This window comes from Nycticebus coucang, chromosome 2 (assembly GCF_027406575.1).
Source record: "Nycticebus coucang isolate mNycCou1 chromosome 2, mNycCou1.pri, whole genome shotgun sequence".
In the NCBI taxonomy this organism is placed as follows: domain Eukaryota; kingdom Metazoa; phylum Chordata; class Mammalia; order Primates; family Lorisidae; genus Nycticebus; species Nycticebus coucang.
The window spans coordinates 166613126-166632438 of NC_069781.1; the positions used below are offsets into that span (position 1 = coordinate 166613126).

At 46.1% G+C, this 19313-nt stretch overlaps 2 protein-coding genes across 6 annotated transcripts in view; one reads left to right on the plus strand and one right to left on the minus strand.

The window, feature by feature from the left end:
- Positions 1-6: 6 nt before the first annotated feature.
- SLC7A6OS (solute carrier family 7 member 6 opposite strand) lies at positions 7-12626 on the minus strand. Its single transcript, XM_053605324.1, has 5 exons — positions 12407-12626; positions 12005-12283; positions 4203-4409; positions 2613-2733; positions 7-763 (listed from the first exon to the last, which is right to left on the minus strand). Exons 1-5 carry the CDS (start codon positions 12596-12598, stop codon positions 636-638), a joined length of 927 nt encoding a protein of 308 aa, XP_053461299.1. The 5' UTR covers positions 12599-12626; the 3' UTR covers positions 7-635.
- A 30-nt stretch (positions 12627-12656) lies between these two features.
- Positions 12657-19313, plus strand: part of PRMT7 (protein arginine methyltransferase 7) — a 48530-nt gene continuing 41873 nt past the window's right edge. Inside the window, exon 1 of one of the 5 annotated variants that reach the window (XM_053604901.1) lies at positions 12657-12763. The gene's annotated coding sequence lies outside the window, so the exon portion shown is untranslated. Of the gene's footprint in view, positions 12879-19313 lie in introns of all 5 variants that reach the window. The other 4 variants (XM_053604892.1, XM_053604927.1, XM_053604917.1 and 1 more) reach the window with 4 other exon arrangements.

Here is a 19313-nt window from a genome sequence, read left to right on the forward strand (position 1 = left end):
TCCATGTTCAAAATTGGCTTTTACTAAACACAGTGTATCACATTCATACATATTCTGTTCCTTGGCACCACTGCCAAAGAAAGACTGCACTCTTCATTATCATTATCAGGTCTAGAAGCAGAGAGGCAGAGACAGTGTGTTAACTGAGATCTCCCACAGCTCAGACAGATTCTACATCCTGGCCATCACATCTGGTCTATGCTGTTACAAGGGACCCACTGTAGTGCTTCTAGATTCCCTCTGTTAAAAGGAACACTTTTATTGGAGGCAAGCAGCCTGCTGGTATGGGAAAGCTGATAAAATATCCTCTCCTTCCCTTATGGCATCAGTATAGGAGAACTGGAATGCCAGGAATAATGCCTAGGCCAGGAAACTAAAGGAACCTTCATATTTATAGTATTATTTTTTTCAGACTGTAGGTCACTTTTAATTGAAGAGAAGGGGTCCTAGTCTTAGTGGAAAAAGACTTTCTCCCTTAGTATGTTTCCACTGTGGGGAGATAGTACTGTTGGATATACTTTTTCCTTCACATGTTAGGCTAGGACAACTGAGAGGATGACACCAGAGTGGTTAACAATGTAATCACAGAACCCTCAAGGGCCCATGGTAGAAGCTCATAGATAACAAAAAGATGATCAGTCCGAATCCAGGTCGTGGGGGTCATAGCCAAACTCCTTCTGTACATCCAAAGGGTATTTGTTCCACATCTGACGTCTGCTGCTGCCTCTTTCCTCCTCACTGAGGCTGCTATATTCATCAGAGCCTAGAATGAGATACCAGGATGGACTCATCCATGTAGAGTGTATGTATGATTTTGTAGACTATCACAAGATACTCTTCCCTCTCATAAAGGTTGCTTTTTTGTTCTCTATTATAAAATACTTGCCTAATAAAGAAAATTTAGAATATAGAACTTTTTTTTTTTTGATAGAGTCTCACTGTTGCCCTTGGTAGAGTGCTGTTGCATCACAGCTCACAGCAACCTCAAACTCTTGGGCTTAAACAATTCTCTTGCCTCAGCCTCCCAAGTAGCCAGGACTATAGGTACCTGCCACAACGCCTAGCTATTTTTTGGTTGTAGTTGTCCTTGTTGTTTGGCAGGCCTGGGCTGGGTTTGAACCCACCAGTTCCAGTGTATGTGGCTGGCGCCCTAACCGCTGAGCTACAGGTGCCGAGCCACGTATGGCTGGTGTCGTAATTTCTCTGCTTTTTTTTGTTGTTGTTGTTGTTGAGACAGAGTCCCACCTTATGCCCTGAGCAGAGTGCAATGGCATCATAGCTCACTGCAACCTCAGACTCGGGCTATGGGCATCCCGCTGCCTCAGCCTCTAGAAGCAGCTGGGATTACTGGCGCTCAGTGCGGCGCCCAGTAGGGTTTTTCCATTTTTTAGGTCTCACTCTCGCTCAGGCAAGTCTCGAATTCCTGAGCTCAAGCAATTCTTCCTCCTAAGCCTCCCACAGTGCTGGGATTACAGGTGTGAGCCACCATACCTGGCAGAATATAGAACTTTTTGAAAAGAAAAAAGCAATTGTATTCTTACCATATAAATCAAGTCCCGTAACACAGGAATATTTTGTCATTTCTCCCCTAAATATAGAATTTTTTGGTCATGACAGTTGCAGTCATATTGTAAATATATTGGTACTTTTCCCCTTTCCTTTTAACATATCATTGATTCCTGCCCACCCCCGCCCCCAGTAGGATATTATATTGTTCTAAATGTTCCTCTATTGTCAGACACCAAGAAATTATTTTTGTTGGTACTTAGAACATAGTCACCAGGCCAGGTGCGGTGGCTCACGCCTGTAATCCTAACACTCTGGAAGGCTGAGGCAGATGGATTGCTAGAGCTCAGGAGTTCAAAACCAGCCTGAGCAAGAGCAAGCCCCTATCTCTGTTGAAAACAGAAAAACTAGCCAGGTGCTGTGGTGGATGCCTGTAAGTCCCAGCTACTTGGGAGGCTGAGATAAGAGGATCACCTGAGCCCAAGGGTTTGAGGTTGCTGTGAGTTATCATGCTGCAGCACTCCATCCAGGGCAACAGAGTGAGATTCTATGTCTCAAGAAAACAAGTTAAATAACGTAGTCACCAAAAGAAGTATGTCGCCAACCATCTTTCCTTCCTCTTTCCCAAGGTACCAGGTCTGTGATACATTTTCCCCAATACATTTGTAAATTCAGCAGTTTCTTCAGAGGTTAGACAGCTGATTCATGAAAACCCTGGGCCCACTCTACTGGTGAACCTCTCTCCCCCATGCTTTCTTAACTGGAGCAGGGAAAGAGATAATGTGCTACATATTTTACTTAAGCCCAACCACTAAAATGGGTATAATATTATTCAAAAGAAAATGAGGCTCAGTGAGGTGAAGTAACTTGCCCAAGATCCACAGGTGGGCAATGACAGAACTAAGGATTGAAACCCAGACCCAATGACATCTACCCAGCAGTCCATCTGGAAACACTGGTTTTTGTGTCTCCTACAGTTCAACTTGTGATTGAGCTATAGTAGCTCAATGGCAGAGAAGGAAAGTATTCAAGACATACCTGTCAACTATACTTACAACTCAGTCTTGGATTCTACTGGTCCCTCCCCATCTAGGACTGCCACTCACCTCTGGAAGCTTCCTCTCCATCACTGCTCTCCTCCTCCGGGTACTCATTTCGCCAGTTGTTCTCACTGTTCTCATCATCTTCATCATCATAAATATTCTCTGGTTCTTGATCATCATTCACCTGCACGCCTCAACACAACACAAGTCTTAAGTCAAAAATCTCTAAGGTCATCTTATTTTGGGGAAGCTCTTAGTACACCAGCTTGGGGAGATATCATATAAGGGTACTAGGGTGAAAAAGAGGTAGACTAGGAGCTATTTTGGTTTTGGTGCACAAGAGACTAAAATCTTAGGCTATGTGAGAGAGACAGTAGCCCTTCTCCAGGGTCCAGCTCCAGATACCACATTCCTGATGGGATAGGATGACCTCCACCACAAGGGAACACAAGGTAAAAGACTCTGAGCAGGTAATGGCAGTTATCTTCAAATTCTTGGAGAGTAGTCAGGTAGGAGAAGGATTATGGGTGAAACCAAAAGTCAGAGCCGAAAACCCAAGAACAGGAAGGCAGAATGAGGGAGCCATGCAGTAGTCCAAGATGGGTGCCTGACTGCAAACCTATGGTTCTAGTACAGGGACAGGATACAGTACTTCTCTTATAATGTGAATACAACAGTTGCCACCTCAACTTCTTTTGTTAATTGTTTTAGTATTTAAGAATAATGGTGTCGGGCGGCGCCTGTGGCTCAGTGAGTAGGGCGCCGGCCCCATATGCCGAGGGTGGCGGGTTCAAACCCAGCCCCGGCCAAAATGCAACAGAAAAATAGCCGGGCGTTGTGGCGCGCGCCTGTAGTCCCAGCTGCTCGGGAGCCTGAGGCAAGAGAAATCGTGTAAGCCCAAGAGTTAGAGGTTGCTGTGAGCCGTGTGACGCCACGGCACTCTACCCGAGGGCGGTACAGTGAGACTCTGTCTCTACAAAAAAAAAAAAAAAAAAGAATAATGGTGTCATTATTTTTTGCTTTTTTTTTTTTGAGAGACAAGGTCTTTGTTGCCTGTGCATGAGGGCAGTAACACGATCATAGCTCACTGTAATCTCAAACTCCCAGGCTCAAGTGATCCTACTGCCTCAGCCTCCCAAGTAGCTGGGACTATAGGCATATGCCACCATGCCCAGTTAACTTTTCCTATTTTTTGTGGAGATAGGGTCTTGCTGTGTTGCTCAAGCTGGTCTTAAATTCTTTACCTCAAGTTATCTACCTTCCTAGGCCCCACCCAAAGTGCTAGGATTATAGGTGTGAGACACTGTGCCTAGGCCATGGACCTTAGTTTTCTTCATCCAAGATTTCCTCCTCTTTTAAGGTACAAATTAAGAAATAGCTTATTTATGTTAAGAGTTTCTGGTTTTATATTTTCTTTATCTTATTATTAGTCCCTAAGCATATTTTCCCTGAGCAGGTAGCAATAAATAATAAAGATGATATTGCAAACTTTGTAAAAGATTCGTTGAGAGCAAAAATTATCAATATAGACGCTTTTCCCCAAAATTCTCTGTATTCAACCCTTAACAGCATTTTGAATCTATTTTTCCTTTTAAGTAAGACAAGAACTTAGGACACCTTGAGCCCCCCCCCTCCTCATGGAGCCCCACTTACCAGCTCCCACTCTTGGCTATAGGGCTGCACAGACAGGATGTTCTCAATCCACCCTGAAGTGGCCATCTCCGAGTAATAAATGTCATACACATAACTGTCGTGCTTTTGTTCCTCCTGGTGCCCGACTCCTGGTCCATCGTCAGACACAGTCAACCGCTCACGGATCAACTCTACAGAATTGCAGAGGATCACATCTGGGTCAGCTGTCTGTAAAGAAAACGGATTACACATACATGACCCAAAACATGATGTTCCAAGAGGAGGAACTTAATTAAGAGTTGGGTAAAGGAAGGCTCCCTGCAAGTCTTTTTTTTTTTTTTTGTAGAGACAGAGTCTCACTTTATGGCGCTCGGTAGAGTGCCGTGGCCTCACACAGCTCACAGCAACCTCCAACCCCTGGGCTTAAGCGATTCTCTTGCCTCAGCCTCCCGAGTAGCTGGGACTACAGGCGCCCGCCACAACGCCCGGCTATTTTTTGCTTGCAGTTTGGCCAGGGCCGGGTTTGAACCCGCCACCCTCAGTATATGGGGCCGGCGCCCTTCCTACAAGTCTTTACGTTGTCATGTTCAAGATTCTTAACCCATGGACTACTAGTATGTTAATTAGCTATGAAATTAAAAATCAAGACTCTGTAAAATCAAAGTGTAGTTCTTTTGGATTGAAACCTGCAAGATAACCTCTTGCTTTTTTGAGCTTGACTGATACAAAAGGGCATATGGGAAGACTGACCTGAGGAGAGGGGAGGGCCAGAAGAATTGGCCAGTCTTAATCCCTAAGCTCTGAGTCAGACCTGCTCTTTTTTTTTTTTTTTGTAGAGACAGAGTCTCACTTTATCACCCTCGGTAGAGTGCCGTGGCATCACACAGCTCACAGCAACCTCCAACTCCTGGGCTTAAGCGATTCTCTTGCCTCAGCCTCCCGAGTAGCTGGGACTACAGGCGCCCGCCACAACGCCCGGCTATTTTTTGGTTGCAGTTTGGCCGGGGTCGGGTTTGAACCGGCCACCCTCGGTATATGGGGCCGGCGCCCTACCGACTGAGCCACAGGCGCCGCCCCAGACCTGCTCTTACAGTTTTTTTTTTTTGTAGAGGCAGAGTTTCACTTTATTGCCCTCGGTAGAGTGCCATGGCGTCACACAGCTCACAGCAACCTCCAACTCCTGGGCCTAGGCGATTCTCCTGCCTCAGCCTCCCGAGCAGCCGGGACTACAGACGCCCACCACAATGCCCAGCTATCTTTTTGTTGCAGTTCGGCCGGGGCTGGGTTTGAACCCACCACCCTCGGCATATGGGGCCGGCGCCCTGCTCACTGAGCCACAGGCGCCACCCAGTTTTTTTTTTTTTTTTTGCAGTTTTGGCCAGGGCCAGGGTAGAACCCGCCACCCTTGGCATATGGGGCTGGTGCCCTACTCCTTGAGCCACAGGCACCGCCTTACTTTTATAGGTTTTTTTCCAGGTTCCTTTAGTATGATATTCTGTTGTTGGGGATCAGTAGGACTACCATAGCACCTCTATGGCTGATGCTGAAATGGGTCTGGTGATTCCTGGGACCCCTCCTATCACCCAACCTTTGGCCTTCCCTATATGACATTCTGGTTTTAATCACAAACTAGAAGTAGACTCTCATATAACCTTTCTCTTTATCTCTCTTTTTTTTTTTGTTGAGACAGAGTCTTACTCATTCGCCTTGGGGTTGAGTGCTGTGGTATCATAGCTCACATCAACCTCAAACTCTTGGGCTCAAGTGATCCTCAGGCCTTAGCCTCCCAAGTAGCTGGGACTGTAGGTGCTCACCACAATGCCCAGCAAGTTTTTCTATTTTTAGTAGAGACAGGGTTTCAATCTTGCCCAGGCTGGTCTTCAACTTCTGAACTCAAGCAATCCTCCCATCTTGGCTTCCCAGAGTACTAGGATTACATGTGTGAGCCACTGTACTGGCTTTTTTTTTTTTTTGAAAGAGTCACACTGTCACCTTGGGTAGAGTGCCATAGCTCGTGGCAACCTCCAACTCTTGGGCTCAGTCAATCCTCTTGCCTCAGCCTCCCAAGTATGCTGGGACTACAGGTGCTCACCATAATGTCCGGCAAGTTTTTCTATTTTTATTTACTTATTTTTTTGAGACAGAGTCTCATCATTATGTTGCCCTCGGTAGAGTGCCATGACGTCACAGCTCACAGCAACCTCAAACTCTTGGGCTTAAGTAATTCTCCTGCCTCAGCCTCCCAAGGAGCTGGGACTGAAGGTGCCTGCCACAATGCCCAGTATTTTTTGTTGTTGTTGTAATTGTTTAGCAGGCCTGGGCTGGGCTTGAATCCACCAGCCTTGGTGTATGTGGCTGGTGCCCTACTCACTGAGCTATAGCTGCTGAGCCAGTTTTTCTATTTTTAGTAGAGACAGGGGTCTCACTTTCTCTCAGGCTGGTCTTGAACTCCTGAGCTTCTGATTGCTCAAGCAATCCACCTGCTTCAGCCTCCCAGAATGCTAGGATTACAGGCGTGAGCCACCAATCCTGGCCTCTGCTATAATCTTCTTGCTGGAAAGAACAGCTTGAAATGGAATGCCCCCAGATAGAACTGGTCCAGGGGCTCAGTGCCTGTAGCTCAGTGGGTGGGGCGCCAGCCACATACACCCAGGCTGGCAGGTTCAAGCCTGGCCCCAGGCCTGCTAAACAACAATGACAAGTGTAACAAAAAAATAGCCGGGCATTGTGGCAGGTGCGTGTAGTACCAGCTACTTGGGAGACTGAGGCAAGAGAATTGCTTAAGCCCAAGAGTTTGAGGTTGCAGTGAGCTGTGATGCTATGGCACTCTACTGAGGGTGACATTATATAATGAGACTCTGTTTTAAAAAAAAAAACTGGTCCAGGTGAGATGTGTTCCAGTGCTAACAGGCTGTGTTATCAAGGGTCCTGGAAGCACAGATCAGTATGTAGACCAGGGAGACATGGTGCTGATGGCCCCTTGATAGGCTCATCACAGGAGGCTGCACCATCTCAAACCAGACACCACACAGGAAAATAGTAACCCATAGCCCAAGGCATACAAGGGGAGATCAGTTCTATCACTTACAAGCTAAAAGGAATTCTTCTTTGCTCCAAAGTTAAAAAGGAACTGGAGATGTCACTTTTTTGTGCAGGCTGTTGAGCAAACTCAAAGCTGTTTGTGAGGAAAGTTCTGGCTCTAGCACACAAATCCCCACCAGCTTATACAGCCATTAAAATTCATATAAGACTAGGGTGGTGGCCCCATATACCGAAGGTGGCGGGTTCAAACCTGGCCCTGGCCAAACTGCAACAAAAAAATAGCGGGGCATTGTGGCAGGTGCCTGTAGTCCCAGCTACTTGGGAGGCTGAGGCAAGAGAATCGCCTAAGCCCAGGAGTTGGAGGTTGTGAGCTGTGACGCCATGGCACTTTAATGAGGGCAATAGAGTAAGACTCTGTCTCTCCAAAAAAAAAAAAAAAAAAAAAAAAATTCATACAAGACTAAAAATACAGAAAAATGCCCGAAAGAATTTTTTTTTTTATTATTATTATTATTTTTTTGTAGAGACAGAGTCTCACTTTACTGCCCTCGGTAGAGTGCTGTGGTGTCACAAGGCTCACAGTAACTTCTAACTCTTGGGCTTATGCGATTCTCTTGCCTCAGCCTCCCGAGCCGCTGGGACTATAGGCGCCCGCGACAAGCCCGGCTATTTTTTTGTTGCAGTTTGGCTGGGGCTGGGTTTGAACCCGCCACCCTCAGCATATGGGGCCAGCGCCCTACTCACTGAGCCACAGGCGCCGCCCAAGAATTTTATACTCAGAAGTCAATAAACCATTTTACCTAGATTACCTTTGGGTTGGGGATAAAATGAGTGATTACCCCCCCTTTACTTTGTAATGTTTTTCTTTTTTTTTTTTCTTTTTTGCAGTTTTTGGCCAGGGCTGGGCTTGAACCTGCCACCTCCGGCATATGGGGCCGGCACCCTATTCCATTGAGCCACAGGTGCCGCCTGTAATGTTTTTCAAATTTCCTATAATGATGATATATTTTCATAAAAGAAAGATTATTTTTAAGTCTGTCCATGTGTACAATTACCTATATTTTTAATTCTACTACATATAAGCAATTTGTACATTAAACATGTATTTTCCCATGTTGCCAGCGTTTACGGTGACCAATTTTAACTTCAGATAGTATGTTAATTTCTTGGATATAATTTTTAGCCTTCATATTCAGTGCTGCAATGAATGTACCATTTCCAGCATTTTATTTTATTTTATTTTATTTTTTATTATTAGTTTATTTTTTATTTTTACCCATTGAGCCACAGATGCCACCTGGATTTTTCATTTTTAAACATTTTTTTGTTTGTTTGTTTTGAGATAGAGTCTAAAGCTGTCACCCCGGGTAGAGTACCATGGCATCATAGCTCACAGCAACCTTCAACTCTTGGGCTCAAGCGATCCTCTTGCCTCAATTTTTCTATTTGTAGTTGAGATGAGGTCTTGCTTTTTCTCTGACTGATCTTCTTTTTTTTTTTTTTAAAGAGACAGAGTTTCACTTTGTCACCCTTGGTAGAGTGCTGTGGCGTCACAGCTCACAGCAACCTCCAGCTCTTGGGCTTAGGCGGTTCTCTTGCCTCAGCCTCCTGAGTAGTTAGGACTACAGGCGCCTACCACAACACCCAGTTATTTTTTGCTGCAGTTTGGCGGGGACATGGTTTGAACCTGCCATCCTTGGCATATGGGGCTGGTGCCCTACTCACTGAGCCATAGGCACCGCCCTATTTCCAGCATTTTAAAAAGGGCAAAAATACCTTAATTCATAGGATTTTTTGTGAGGATTAAATGAGTTCAGAGAAATCATAATAATTACTTAGTAAACCAATAGCAGCTTTTGTTAATACCATTGCTGTTTGCTTCTGCTGAATTATTTCCCTAGGATAAATCGAATTACTAGATAAAAGAAACTGAATGGCTTTAATTTTTTAGATTACCTATTAAATGGTATTTTATTTGCTTAAAATTTAAATGTTAATTTTTTCTTTTTTGAGACATCGTCTCACTGTCATCCTGGGTGGAGTGCCATGAAGTCATAGCTCAGCAATTTCAAACCCTTGGGCTTGGCTCAGCACCCGTAGCACAGTGGTTACGGCGCCAGCTACATACACTGAGGGTGGCGGGTTGGAACCCAGCCTGGGCCAGCTAAACAACTGCAACAACAACAACAAAATAGCCGGGAATTGTGGCGGGTGCCTGTAGTCCTAGCTACTTGGGAGGCTGAGACAAGAGAATCGTCGCTTAAGCCCAAGAGTTTGAGGTTGCTGTGAGCTGTGACGTCATAGCACTCTACCCAGGGCGACATGGTGAGACTTGGTCTCAAAAACAAACAAACAAAAAAAAAAACCCCTTGGGCTTGAGCAATCCTCTTGCCTCAGCCTCCCGAGTAGCTGAGACTACAGGTGTGGGACACTATGCCCAGCTAGTTTTTCTGTAGTAGAGATGGGGTATTGCTTTGCTCAGGCTGGTCTTAAACTCCCGAGCTCCAGCAATCTATCTGCCTGGGCCTCCCAAAGTGCTAGATTGTAGGTGTGAGCCACTGTGCCCAGCCTAAACAACATCAATTTAAGGAGAAACCCCCTATAATGTGGCATAGAAATACTATCACTGATTTATAAATTTCCGTAGATTTTTGGGTGGCTTTAGATCTAAGCAACAATTCATAAACTTTAAAAATGGGCCCCCAAGTTATTTTTAGGACTCCTCATATGAAAAGCCATTGCTATTTTCCAAAAGGTTTCCATCAGTTTTAATCCTGCAATCGCATATTCTTTAGTTTACAGCCTTGCCAACAGTGCTATCAACTACCTTTTTTCTGCTCATCTAGTAGGCATAATACCTTAAGCATGCTTTAACCTTAAATTCACTTTTTTTCCCTATAATTACTCTGTGCAAACATTTTTGATATGTTTAGAGTCTGTATTATTTTATTGGGAACATCTTTGTTCATATCCTTCATCAGTTTATCCACTAGTTTACTTATAATATAAAAGTGAATGAGCAATTGAATCGATTCTATTGAACACTGGTATCTGTTTAAAAATTTATAACTTATCTGGGCAGCGCTTGTGGCTCAAGGAGTAGAGCGCTGGTCCCATATGCTGGAGGTGGCAGGTTCAAACCTAGCCCCAGGCAAAAACCACAAAAAAAAAAAAAAAAAAAGGTTTCTAAAAATTTATAACTTATGAATAGTCTGGAATTAATTTTGATGAAAGATGTGGCTACTGACATCATGCCCAAATTGCTATATAGTTATACTAGCACCATGATTAAATATTCTTCCTTGCTGATTCATTTTGAATTGTCACTTAATTGATTAAAGTGAGTTTAAAAAAATGTTTATCAAGAGTGGGCATACTTTATGTTGAGAGAATTTTCTATTTCTGTGGTTTTGCTGCATGTAGTAGAACTTTTTTGGGGAAAAGTGAGTACAAACAGATTTAGTTAATGTAATGGAAAAAGCACTGGATTAAATATGAGAAGATCTGCATTCTAGACCTAAATCTGCCTCAAACTTAACATACTTACTCAGGAGTAGTCTCTTAACGTCGCTTTGGTCAATTTTCTTTCTTTCTTTCTTTCTTTTTTTTTGAGACAGAGTCTTACTCTGATGCCCTAGGTAGGACGCCGTGGCGTAGTGGCTCACAGCAACCTCAAGTGATCCTCTTGCGTCAGCCTCCCTAGGAGCTGGGACTACAGGTGCTGTCACAACGCAGCTATTTTTTTCTTTGAGAGACAGGGTCTCGCTCTTGCTGAGGCTGGTCTCCCAACTCCCGAGCTCAGGCAATCCACCCTCCTCAGACTCCCAGAGTGCTAGAATTACAGGCGTGAGCCACTGCACCTGGCCCCGCTTTGGTCAATTTTTTCTTTTCTTTTTTCTTTTTGAGACAAAGTCTCAAGCTGTCGCCCTGGGTAGAATGCCGTGCCATCACAGCTCACAGCAACCTCAAACTCTTGGGCTCAAGTGATTCTCTTGCCTCAGCCTCCCAGGTAGCTGGGACTACAGGCGCCCACTGCAACGCCGGCTATTTTTTAGTTGCAGTTGTCATTGCTGCTCAGCAGACCCAGGCAGGGCTCGAACCTGCCACCCTAGGTGTATGTGGCTGGCGCCCTTGCCCATGAGCTACAAGTGCCGCCTGGTCAATTTTTTCATCTGCTATATCTCTGCTTTGCTCCAATGATCCTCCACCTCAATCAGTGTGAAGGGCAATGTCCTGTCCTCACAAGTACCAACACGTCTAGCAGGTAGCCTCCCAGCTCCCTCCAAATTCCTGACAACTTTAGTCCAGCTCACTGGGCTCTAGGCACACTAACCTGAGAAATACTTGGCTTCACACCTTTGCACTTGCATGTTCGCTGCCTGTTAAGTCCTCTCAATATCCACAATGCCCTCCCATCCACCTTCAAGTCTTCTTCACTCAAAAGTCATTTTTCTCAGTGAGACTTTCACTGAAATGGCACCATTCTTTCTCCTCCCTCACCAGCCCTTATCACCAATATGACACTGAATTGACTACTTAACTGTTTCTCCTCTAGTAGAATGTTAGGTCTTCACTACCATATCTACAGCATCTAAAAACAATAACTGGCACACAGTAGGCATTCAGTTAATACATGTTGAATTAATAACCATATCTAAAACCAGGCTGTCACGCCAAATGGATTATCCATCCCTAACGTGAGGCTGTGTGTTGCGCTTAGCTCAGATTCCTGGCATTATTGTCTCGAGAAGCCCAGAATTCACCTCAGGATGCGAACTCACTTTGCCAGAATCCGCAGCGGCGGCCTCTGGTTCTCCCTCCTCATGGACAAGGTCGAACAGCTGGAAGCCAGAGTCTCCGGTACCTTCTGGATTCCCCGACGCATACTCGGACTCCAGGCAGCTAGACGTGGTCCCAAAGGATCTGTGACTGGAGACCACTCGGTAGCGGCCCTCCCGCTGTATCTGCCGAGCAGAAGCACGGAGATCGCGGCGAATACGCTGCTGGCTGCCGAGGGATGGGTGCAGAGTAGCCCGCAGAAGCGGCTGTATTGGTTCCTCCTGGGGGGCGGCAGAGAAGGGGGACCGGAGTAAGCAGGGGTTAGTGAGAGGGTCAGGGATGCAGTTTTATTCTGGCTGCTGCCTAAGATCCCCCTCCCTATCGGCTCCATCCTTGTCCTATACCTGGGAGCGCACGGTGGCCACCAACTGGAAGATGTTATTTTCCGCCGCTCTCTCAAGACCCTCTGGCGTCTCCTGGGTAGCCGAATCAGCCGTACTGCTCCGGAGACGTTTACAGGCTAGCACAAGAGCCTCAGCAGGCTCCGCACTGCGCTTCCGCTTCACTCGCAGCACAGTTGCCTTGCCCGCCTCCATAGCGGCTGTCGCGGAGAACTGTGGGAACGCGCGGGGTGTGACGGGAGACTTCAAGTTCCGCCGCGGGCCACGCCTCCGGCACGCTCGGGACAGAGGAGGGAGCTGCGTGGTCTCTCCGCACTCTGGCTGTGACCTCGAAGGCAAAGCGAATGGTTTCGGCGGCCGGTGAGGCGCTGGGGGTGTTGGGAACGTCTATGGACTCTTGGGTTCAGCAAGCATCTGCTCCTCAGCCCCATGGCTCTGGCGGAGGGTCCTGGCGTGGGCGTTCTCGGATGCCAAAGTATGCGTCAATTTGGGACTTTCAGGATCTTTCAAGAGTCCGCGTGGGAGGGCTCAGAACACCTTGGCGTACGGGGTTCCAGGGTGGCCGCGGCTCTGTGGTCTGTCCGAGTGCTTGTCGCTTGCGGGACTGCGTCTTACTACTTGTGGCTAGCGCCTAGTGGCAGCCGCGTCGCCTCGGACGGCAGTACTAATATGGGGCTCCAACCATCGCACCTCTAAATGGGCCACGGTTCACTCACGGTTCACGGAATTGCCCATGGCTTGACTTTCTCGCTCGCTGTTTTGAAAACTGGCATCTAGTCCATTCCCTACACTAGTCAGAGTGGTCCTGCAAAAGCATACACTCAGTATAGACATGCTTTGGCTTAAAATTGTTGGGTGGCTCCCACTGCATTGAAAACAAAATCCAAACACCTTTCTGAAGCCGACAAGGCCCAGCTTGATTTGCTGAACCCTGGCTCTTAATTTCCTATTATTTCTTCTGTTCAGAGTGCTTTAATCACTCAGGTTTTGGGCAAATTTTGCTTACCCAGTTTGTTCTTTGTACGTTACGGCCTTTTCTTGAATAAAAACTACTCTTCTCCTAAGTTTTAACCTGGTTTGTCTTGCAGGCTTCAGATGGCACCTTCCTCAGTGTCCTTCCATAACCACAGTTTTCTGTTTTTATAAATCCCCGTGTATTTCCTTTCTTGCGTTATTTCACAGTGTCCTGTGTATTTCTTTTCTTTTCTTTTTTTTTTTTTTTGTGGTTTTTGGCCAGGGCTGGGTTTGAACCCACCACCTCCGGCATATGGGACCAGCGCCCTACTCCTTGAGCCACAGGCGCCGCCCCCTGTGTATTTCTTATATAGTTTGTAATTGTTAATTAATTAATTAGAGACAGTCTGACTATGTCACCCAGGCTGGAGGGCAATGGCCTAGTCATAGCTCACTGCATGCTGGAACTCCGACTCAGAATCCTTCTGAGTAGCTAAGAGTCTGTAATTGTTTATTTCATTCTCTCTCTTAAGTTATAGTCTAAACTCTTGGGGAAAAAGGACCTTCTTTGTCTTGTTTGTGGTGGTGGCCCCAGTCCTTGAGGTAGCTCCTGGCAAATAGAAGTTACTTAATGAAAACAAAAAATTGTTTTTGAGACAGAGTCTCATTCTGTCGCCCCAGGCTAAAGTACCATCAGCCTAACTCAGGCATCCTCAAACTCCTGGGCTCAAGTGATGGTCCTGTCTCTGCTGAGACTACAGGCACCCACAGCAAGGCCCAGCTAATATTTCAACTTTTAGTAGAGAAAGGGTTTTGCTTTTGTTCAGGCTGGTCTTGAATTCATGAGCTCAAGCCATCCTTCTACCTCGGCCTCCCAGAGTGCTAAGATTATAGGCACGAACCACTGTGCCTGGCCACTTAATGAATTTTGAATGAGTCAATCAATAAATGAAAATGATTAATCAATGTGCATGATTGACTACTAAATCTTTCTAATCTGTTTTTTTTTGGAGGGGGGGCAGGGCTGGGTCTGAACCAGCCACCTCGGGCATATGGGGCCAGCGCCTGACTCCTTTGAGCCACAGGTGCCACCCAAATCTTTCTAATCTGATGAAGTGCCTTATCCCCCATCCCCCCAGCTTATCCATCTTTTTTTTTTTTTTTTTTTGAGACAGAATCTCCCTATGTCACCCTTGGTAGAGTGCTATACCATTAGTCACAGCTCACAGCAACCTCAAACTCTTGGGCTTAAGCAATTCTCTTGCCTCAGCCTCCCTAGTAGCTGGGACTACAGGTGCCGGCGCCCACCACAATGCCTGGCTATTTTTTTGTTGCGGTTATCATTGTTGGTTAGCTGGTCCCAGCTAGGTTCCAACCCACCAGTTCCAGTGTACATGGCCAGCGTCCTAACTACTGAGTATGGGTGCCAAGCGTCCTATCCATCTTTTTTTTTTTTTTTTTTTTGTAGAGACAGAGTCTCACTGTACCGCCCTCGGGTAGAGTGCTGTGGCGTCACACGGCTCACAGCAACCTCTAACTCTTGGGCTTACGCGATTCTCTTGCCTCAGCCTCCCGAGCAGCTGGGACTACAGGCGCCCGCCACAACGCCCAGCTATTTTTTTGTTGCAGTTTGGCCGGGGCTGGGTTTGAACCCACCACCCTCGGCATATGGGGCCGGTGCCGTACTCACTGAGCCACAGGCGCCGCCCGTCCTATCCATCTTTTAAGCCTTTCCTGAACATTAATGTGGTCATTTCTATCTCTACTATAGCATTTGTTAGACATATTTTTCTAAAGCACATTATTGATTCTGGTAGCTATTTTTCTTTTGTTTAACGCAAAACTATTACCACCACTTTATTTTATCTAAGTCACTGAAAGAATTCTAGTATTCAAAATTGTCTTCATCCTTTAAACCATGATAGATTATGTCTGGTAACTAGTTTTTTTTTTAATAATTTTTTTTTTTGAGACAGAGTTTCACTGTGTTGTCCAGTAGAGTGCTATGGCATCACAGCTCACAGCAACCTCAGACTCTTGGGTTTAAGCGATTCTCTTATGTCTCAGTCTCCCAAGTAGCCTGGACTATAGGCGCCTGCCACAATGCCTGGCTATTTTTTTTTTTTTTTTTGGTAGAGACAGAGTCTCACTTTATTACCCTCTGTAGAGTGCCATGGCATCACACAGCTTACAGCAACCTCCAACTCCTGGGCTTAAGCGATTCTCTTGCCTCAGCCTCCTGAGTAGCTGGGACTACAGGTGCCCGCCACAACACCCAGCTATTTTTTGGTTTGCAGTTCAGCCGGGGCCGGGTTTGAACCCGCCACCCTCGGTATATGGGGCCGGTGCCCTACCGACTGAGCCAAAGGCGCCGCCCGCCTGGCTATTTTTTTATTGTAATTGTCATTGTTGTTTGGCAGGCCCAGGCCGGGTTCGAACCTGCCAGCTCCAGTGTAAGTGGCTGGCGCCCTCGCTGCTGAGCTATAGGCTCTGAGCCTAAAAAATTAATTTTTTTAATTTCAGATTAATGCAAGGATACAAATGTTTAGGTTACATTGTTTTCATTTCTTTCTTTTTTTTTTTTTTTTTTTTTTTGAGACAGTCTCACATTGTCACCCTCGGTAGAATGCAGTGGCATCACAGCTCACAGCAACCTCCAACTCTTGGACTTAAGCGATTCTCTTGCCTCAACCTTCCAAGTAGCAGGGACTACAGGCACCCGCCACAACACCCAGCTATTTTTTTGATTGCAGTTATTGTTGTTTGGCAGACCCGGGCTGGATTTGAACCTGTCAGCTCTGGTGCATGTGGCCGGTGCCCTTAGCCACTGAGCTTTGGGCGCCGAGCCCATTGTTTTCATTTCTAAGGTAAAGTTCAAGTTGTAGTTGAGCCCTTCATCCAGGGTGCATGCTGCATACCCTTACAGTGTGTACATCAGGTGAGATCCTGCCAATCACCCTGCCTCCCCCCCTGTTACTCAAGTCCCAAGGAAAGAGTGATTCTGGTAGTTTTTGATCTTCTGTCTTTGAAATAAGTATTAGTTAGCCGGGCATTGTGGCGGGCGCCTGTAGTCCCAGCTACTTGGGAGGCTGAGGCAAGAGAATCGCCTAAGCCCAGGAGTTGGAAGTTGCTGTGAGCTGTGTGAGGCCACAGCACTCTACCGAGGGCCATAAAGTGAGACTCTGTCTCTACAAAAAAAAAAAAAAAAAAAGAAATAAGTATTAGTACATGAGATAGAGTGGATTAAAGCAATGCTTTTTAAAATGCAGGTTTCAGCCCATCATTGGTGGATTATGAAATCAGTTTACTGAATCATGATTAACAATTTAGGGCAGCGTCTGTGGCTCAAAGGGGTAGGGCACTGGTCCCATATGCCAGAGGTGGCGGGTTCAAACCCAGCCCTGGCCAAAAAAAAAAAAAAAAAAAAAAAATTTAAAAAGTGAAAAATGAAGCTGTACACAGAGATGCACACTTATAATCCTAGCTACTTGGGAAACTAAGGCAGGAGGATGTAGTTCCAGGAGTTTGAGGCTATAGTATGTACACTATGATTGTGTCTATGAATACCCACTATATTCCAGCTTGGAAAATAGACCCCATCTCTAAAAGAAAAAAAAAAATGAAGTAGAATTTATCAGAGAGTATCAGGTGTCTAAGTATTGTGAAACTTCTAGTTATATGTGCATTTGCAGGTGTGTTGAGTCTCACTGTAAATTATATTTCTTACTGGGTTGTCAAAAAGTTTGGAAACTGGGCAGGGATGAGAACCCGTAGCATAGGGGCCACGTGTGGCCTTTTAGATCAGGGGTCCTCAAACTTTTTAAACGGGGGCATTCACTGTCCTTCAGACCGTTGGAGGGCTGGACTATAGTTTAAAAAAAAAAAACTATGGGGTGGTGCCTGTGGCTCAGTGAGTAGGGCGCCGGCCCCATATACCAAGGGTGGTGGGTTCAAACCCAGCCCTGGCTGAACTGCAACCAAAAAATAGCCGGGTGTTGTGGCAGGCCCCTGTAGTCCCAGCTGCTCGGGAGGCTGAGGCAGGAGAATCGCCAAAGCCCAAGAACTGGAGGTTGCTGTGAGTTCTGTGACATCATGGCACTCTACCAAGGGTGGTAAAAAAAAAAAACTAAAAAAACTAAAAAAACTAAAAAAAAAAAAAACAACTATGAGCAAATTCCTATGCACACTGCACATATCTTATTTTGAAGTAAAAAAACAAAACGGGAACAAATATAATCACACTGCCTCATGTGGTCCGCGGGCCGCAGTTTGAGGACCCCTGTTCTAGATCTTTGAGTGCAAGCTTTTGACTGAGTCCAAATTTTATAGAACAAATCCCTTTTTTCTTTTTCTTTTTCTTTTTTGAGACAAAGTCTCACTTTGTCCCCCTCTTAGAGTGCTGTGGCATCATAGCTCACAGCAACCTCAAACTTTTTTTTTTGAGACAGGGCCCCAAGCTGTCTCCCTGGGTAGAGTGCTGTGGCATCACAGCTCACAGCAACCTCCAACTCCTGGGCTCAAGCGAGTCTCCTGCCTCTGCCTCCCAAGTATCTGAGACTACAGGCGCCCACCAAAATGCCTGGCTATTTTTTATTTATTTATTTATTTTGCAGTTTTTGGCCAGGGCTGGGTTTGAACCTGCCACCTCCTGTATATGGGGCTGGTGCCCTACTCCTTTGAGCCACAGGCACCGCCCACCCCGCTATTTTTTTTTTTTTTTTTTTGTAGAGACAGAGTCTCACTTTGCTGCCCGTAGAGTGCCATGACGTTACATGGCTCACAGCAACCTCCAGCTCTTGGGCTTACTCGATTCTCTTGCCTCAGCCTCCCGAGCAGCTGGGACTACAGGTGCCCGCCACAACGCCCGGCTATTTGTTGGTTGCAGTTTGGCCAAGGCCGGGTTTGAACCTGCTACCCTTGGTATATGGGGCTGGCGCCCTACTCACTGAGCCACAGGTGCCACCCCCCGCTATTTTTTGGTTGCAGCCATCATTGTTTGGCGGGCCTGGGATGGATTTGAACCTGCCAACTCAGGTGTATGTGGCTGGCGCCTTAGCCGCTTGAGCCACAGGCACCAAGCCCAACCTCAAACTCTTGGGCTCAAGCAATTCTCGGTCTCCCAAGTAGCTGTGACTACTGGTGCCTGCCACAATGCCTGGCTGAGAACAAATCCTTTTGATAAAGGGATTTGTTCTGTGAAGATAGGATTCAATTGAGGGGCTGCACTTGGAGATCTAGAGAGCCACATGTGCCCCTGAGGCCACAGGTTTCCCATGAACTAGTATTTTGAAAGTAGAATTTAGACCTGTTTGGTGGCTCATGCCTGTAATCCTAGCACTTTGGGAGGCTGAGGTGAATGGATTGCTTGAGCTCAGGAGTTTAAGGCCAGCCTGAGCAAAGTGAGACCCTGTCTCTACTAAACATAGAAGAACTAGCCATGTGGTGGGTACATGTAGTCCCCAGCTACTCAGGAAGCTGAGACAAGATCTCTTGAGGCCAGGAGTTTGAGATTCTGGTGAGCTATGACACCATGGCACTCAGGGCAGCTGAGTGTCACCTGACTCAAATAAATAAATAAATAAAGTTTAACCAAAGGACAAATTGACAACTTTGAACCAGGCCAGTGACTACCTGAGTCTTTTCAGAGAAGATTGTTTCTCATCTTATATAAGCATTCCCTATTTACTTAGTCTCAATAACTTCAAAAGAAAGTTTAAAATAAACCGAACTGGCCATTAAAATGCCTGAGGAAGGTTTAGGAAACTGTGGTATAGGGATTTTTCCTAAAATTTTCTGAAGATGCCCCCGTGACCAAAGGTAAACAAGAAAAGGAAGGGGCGGGTGCCTGTGGCTCAAAGGAGTAGGGGACTGGCTCCATATACCAGAAGTGGTGGGTTCAAACCTGGCCCCGGCCAAAAACTGCAAAAAAAAAAAAAAAAAAGAAAAGAAAGGGGAA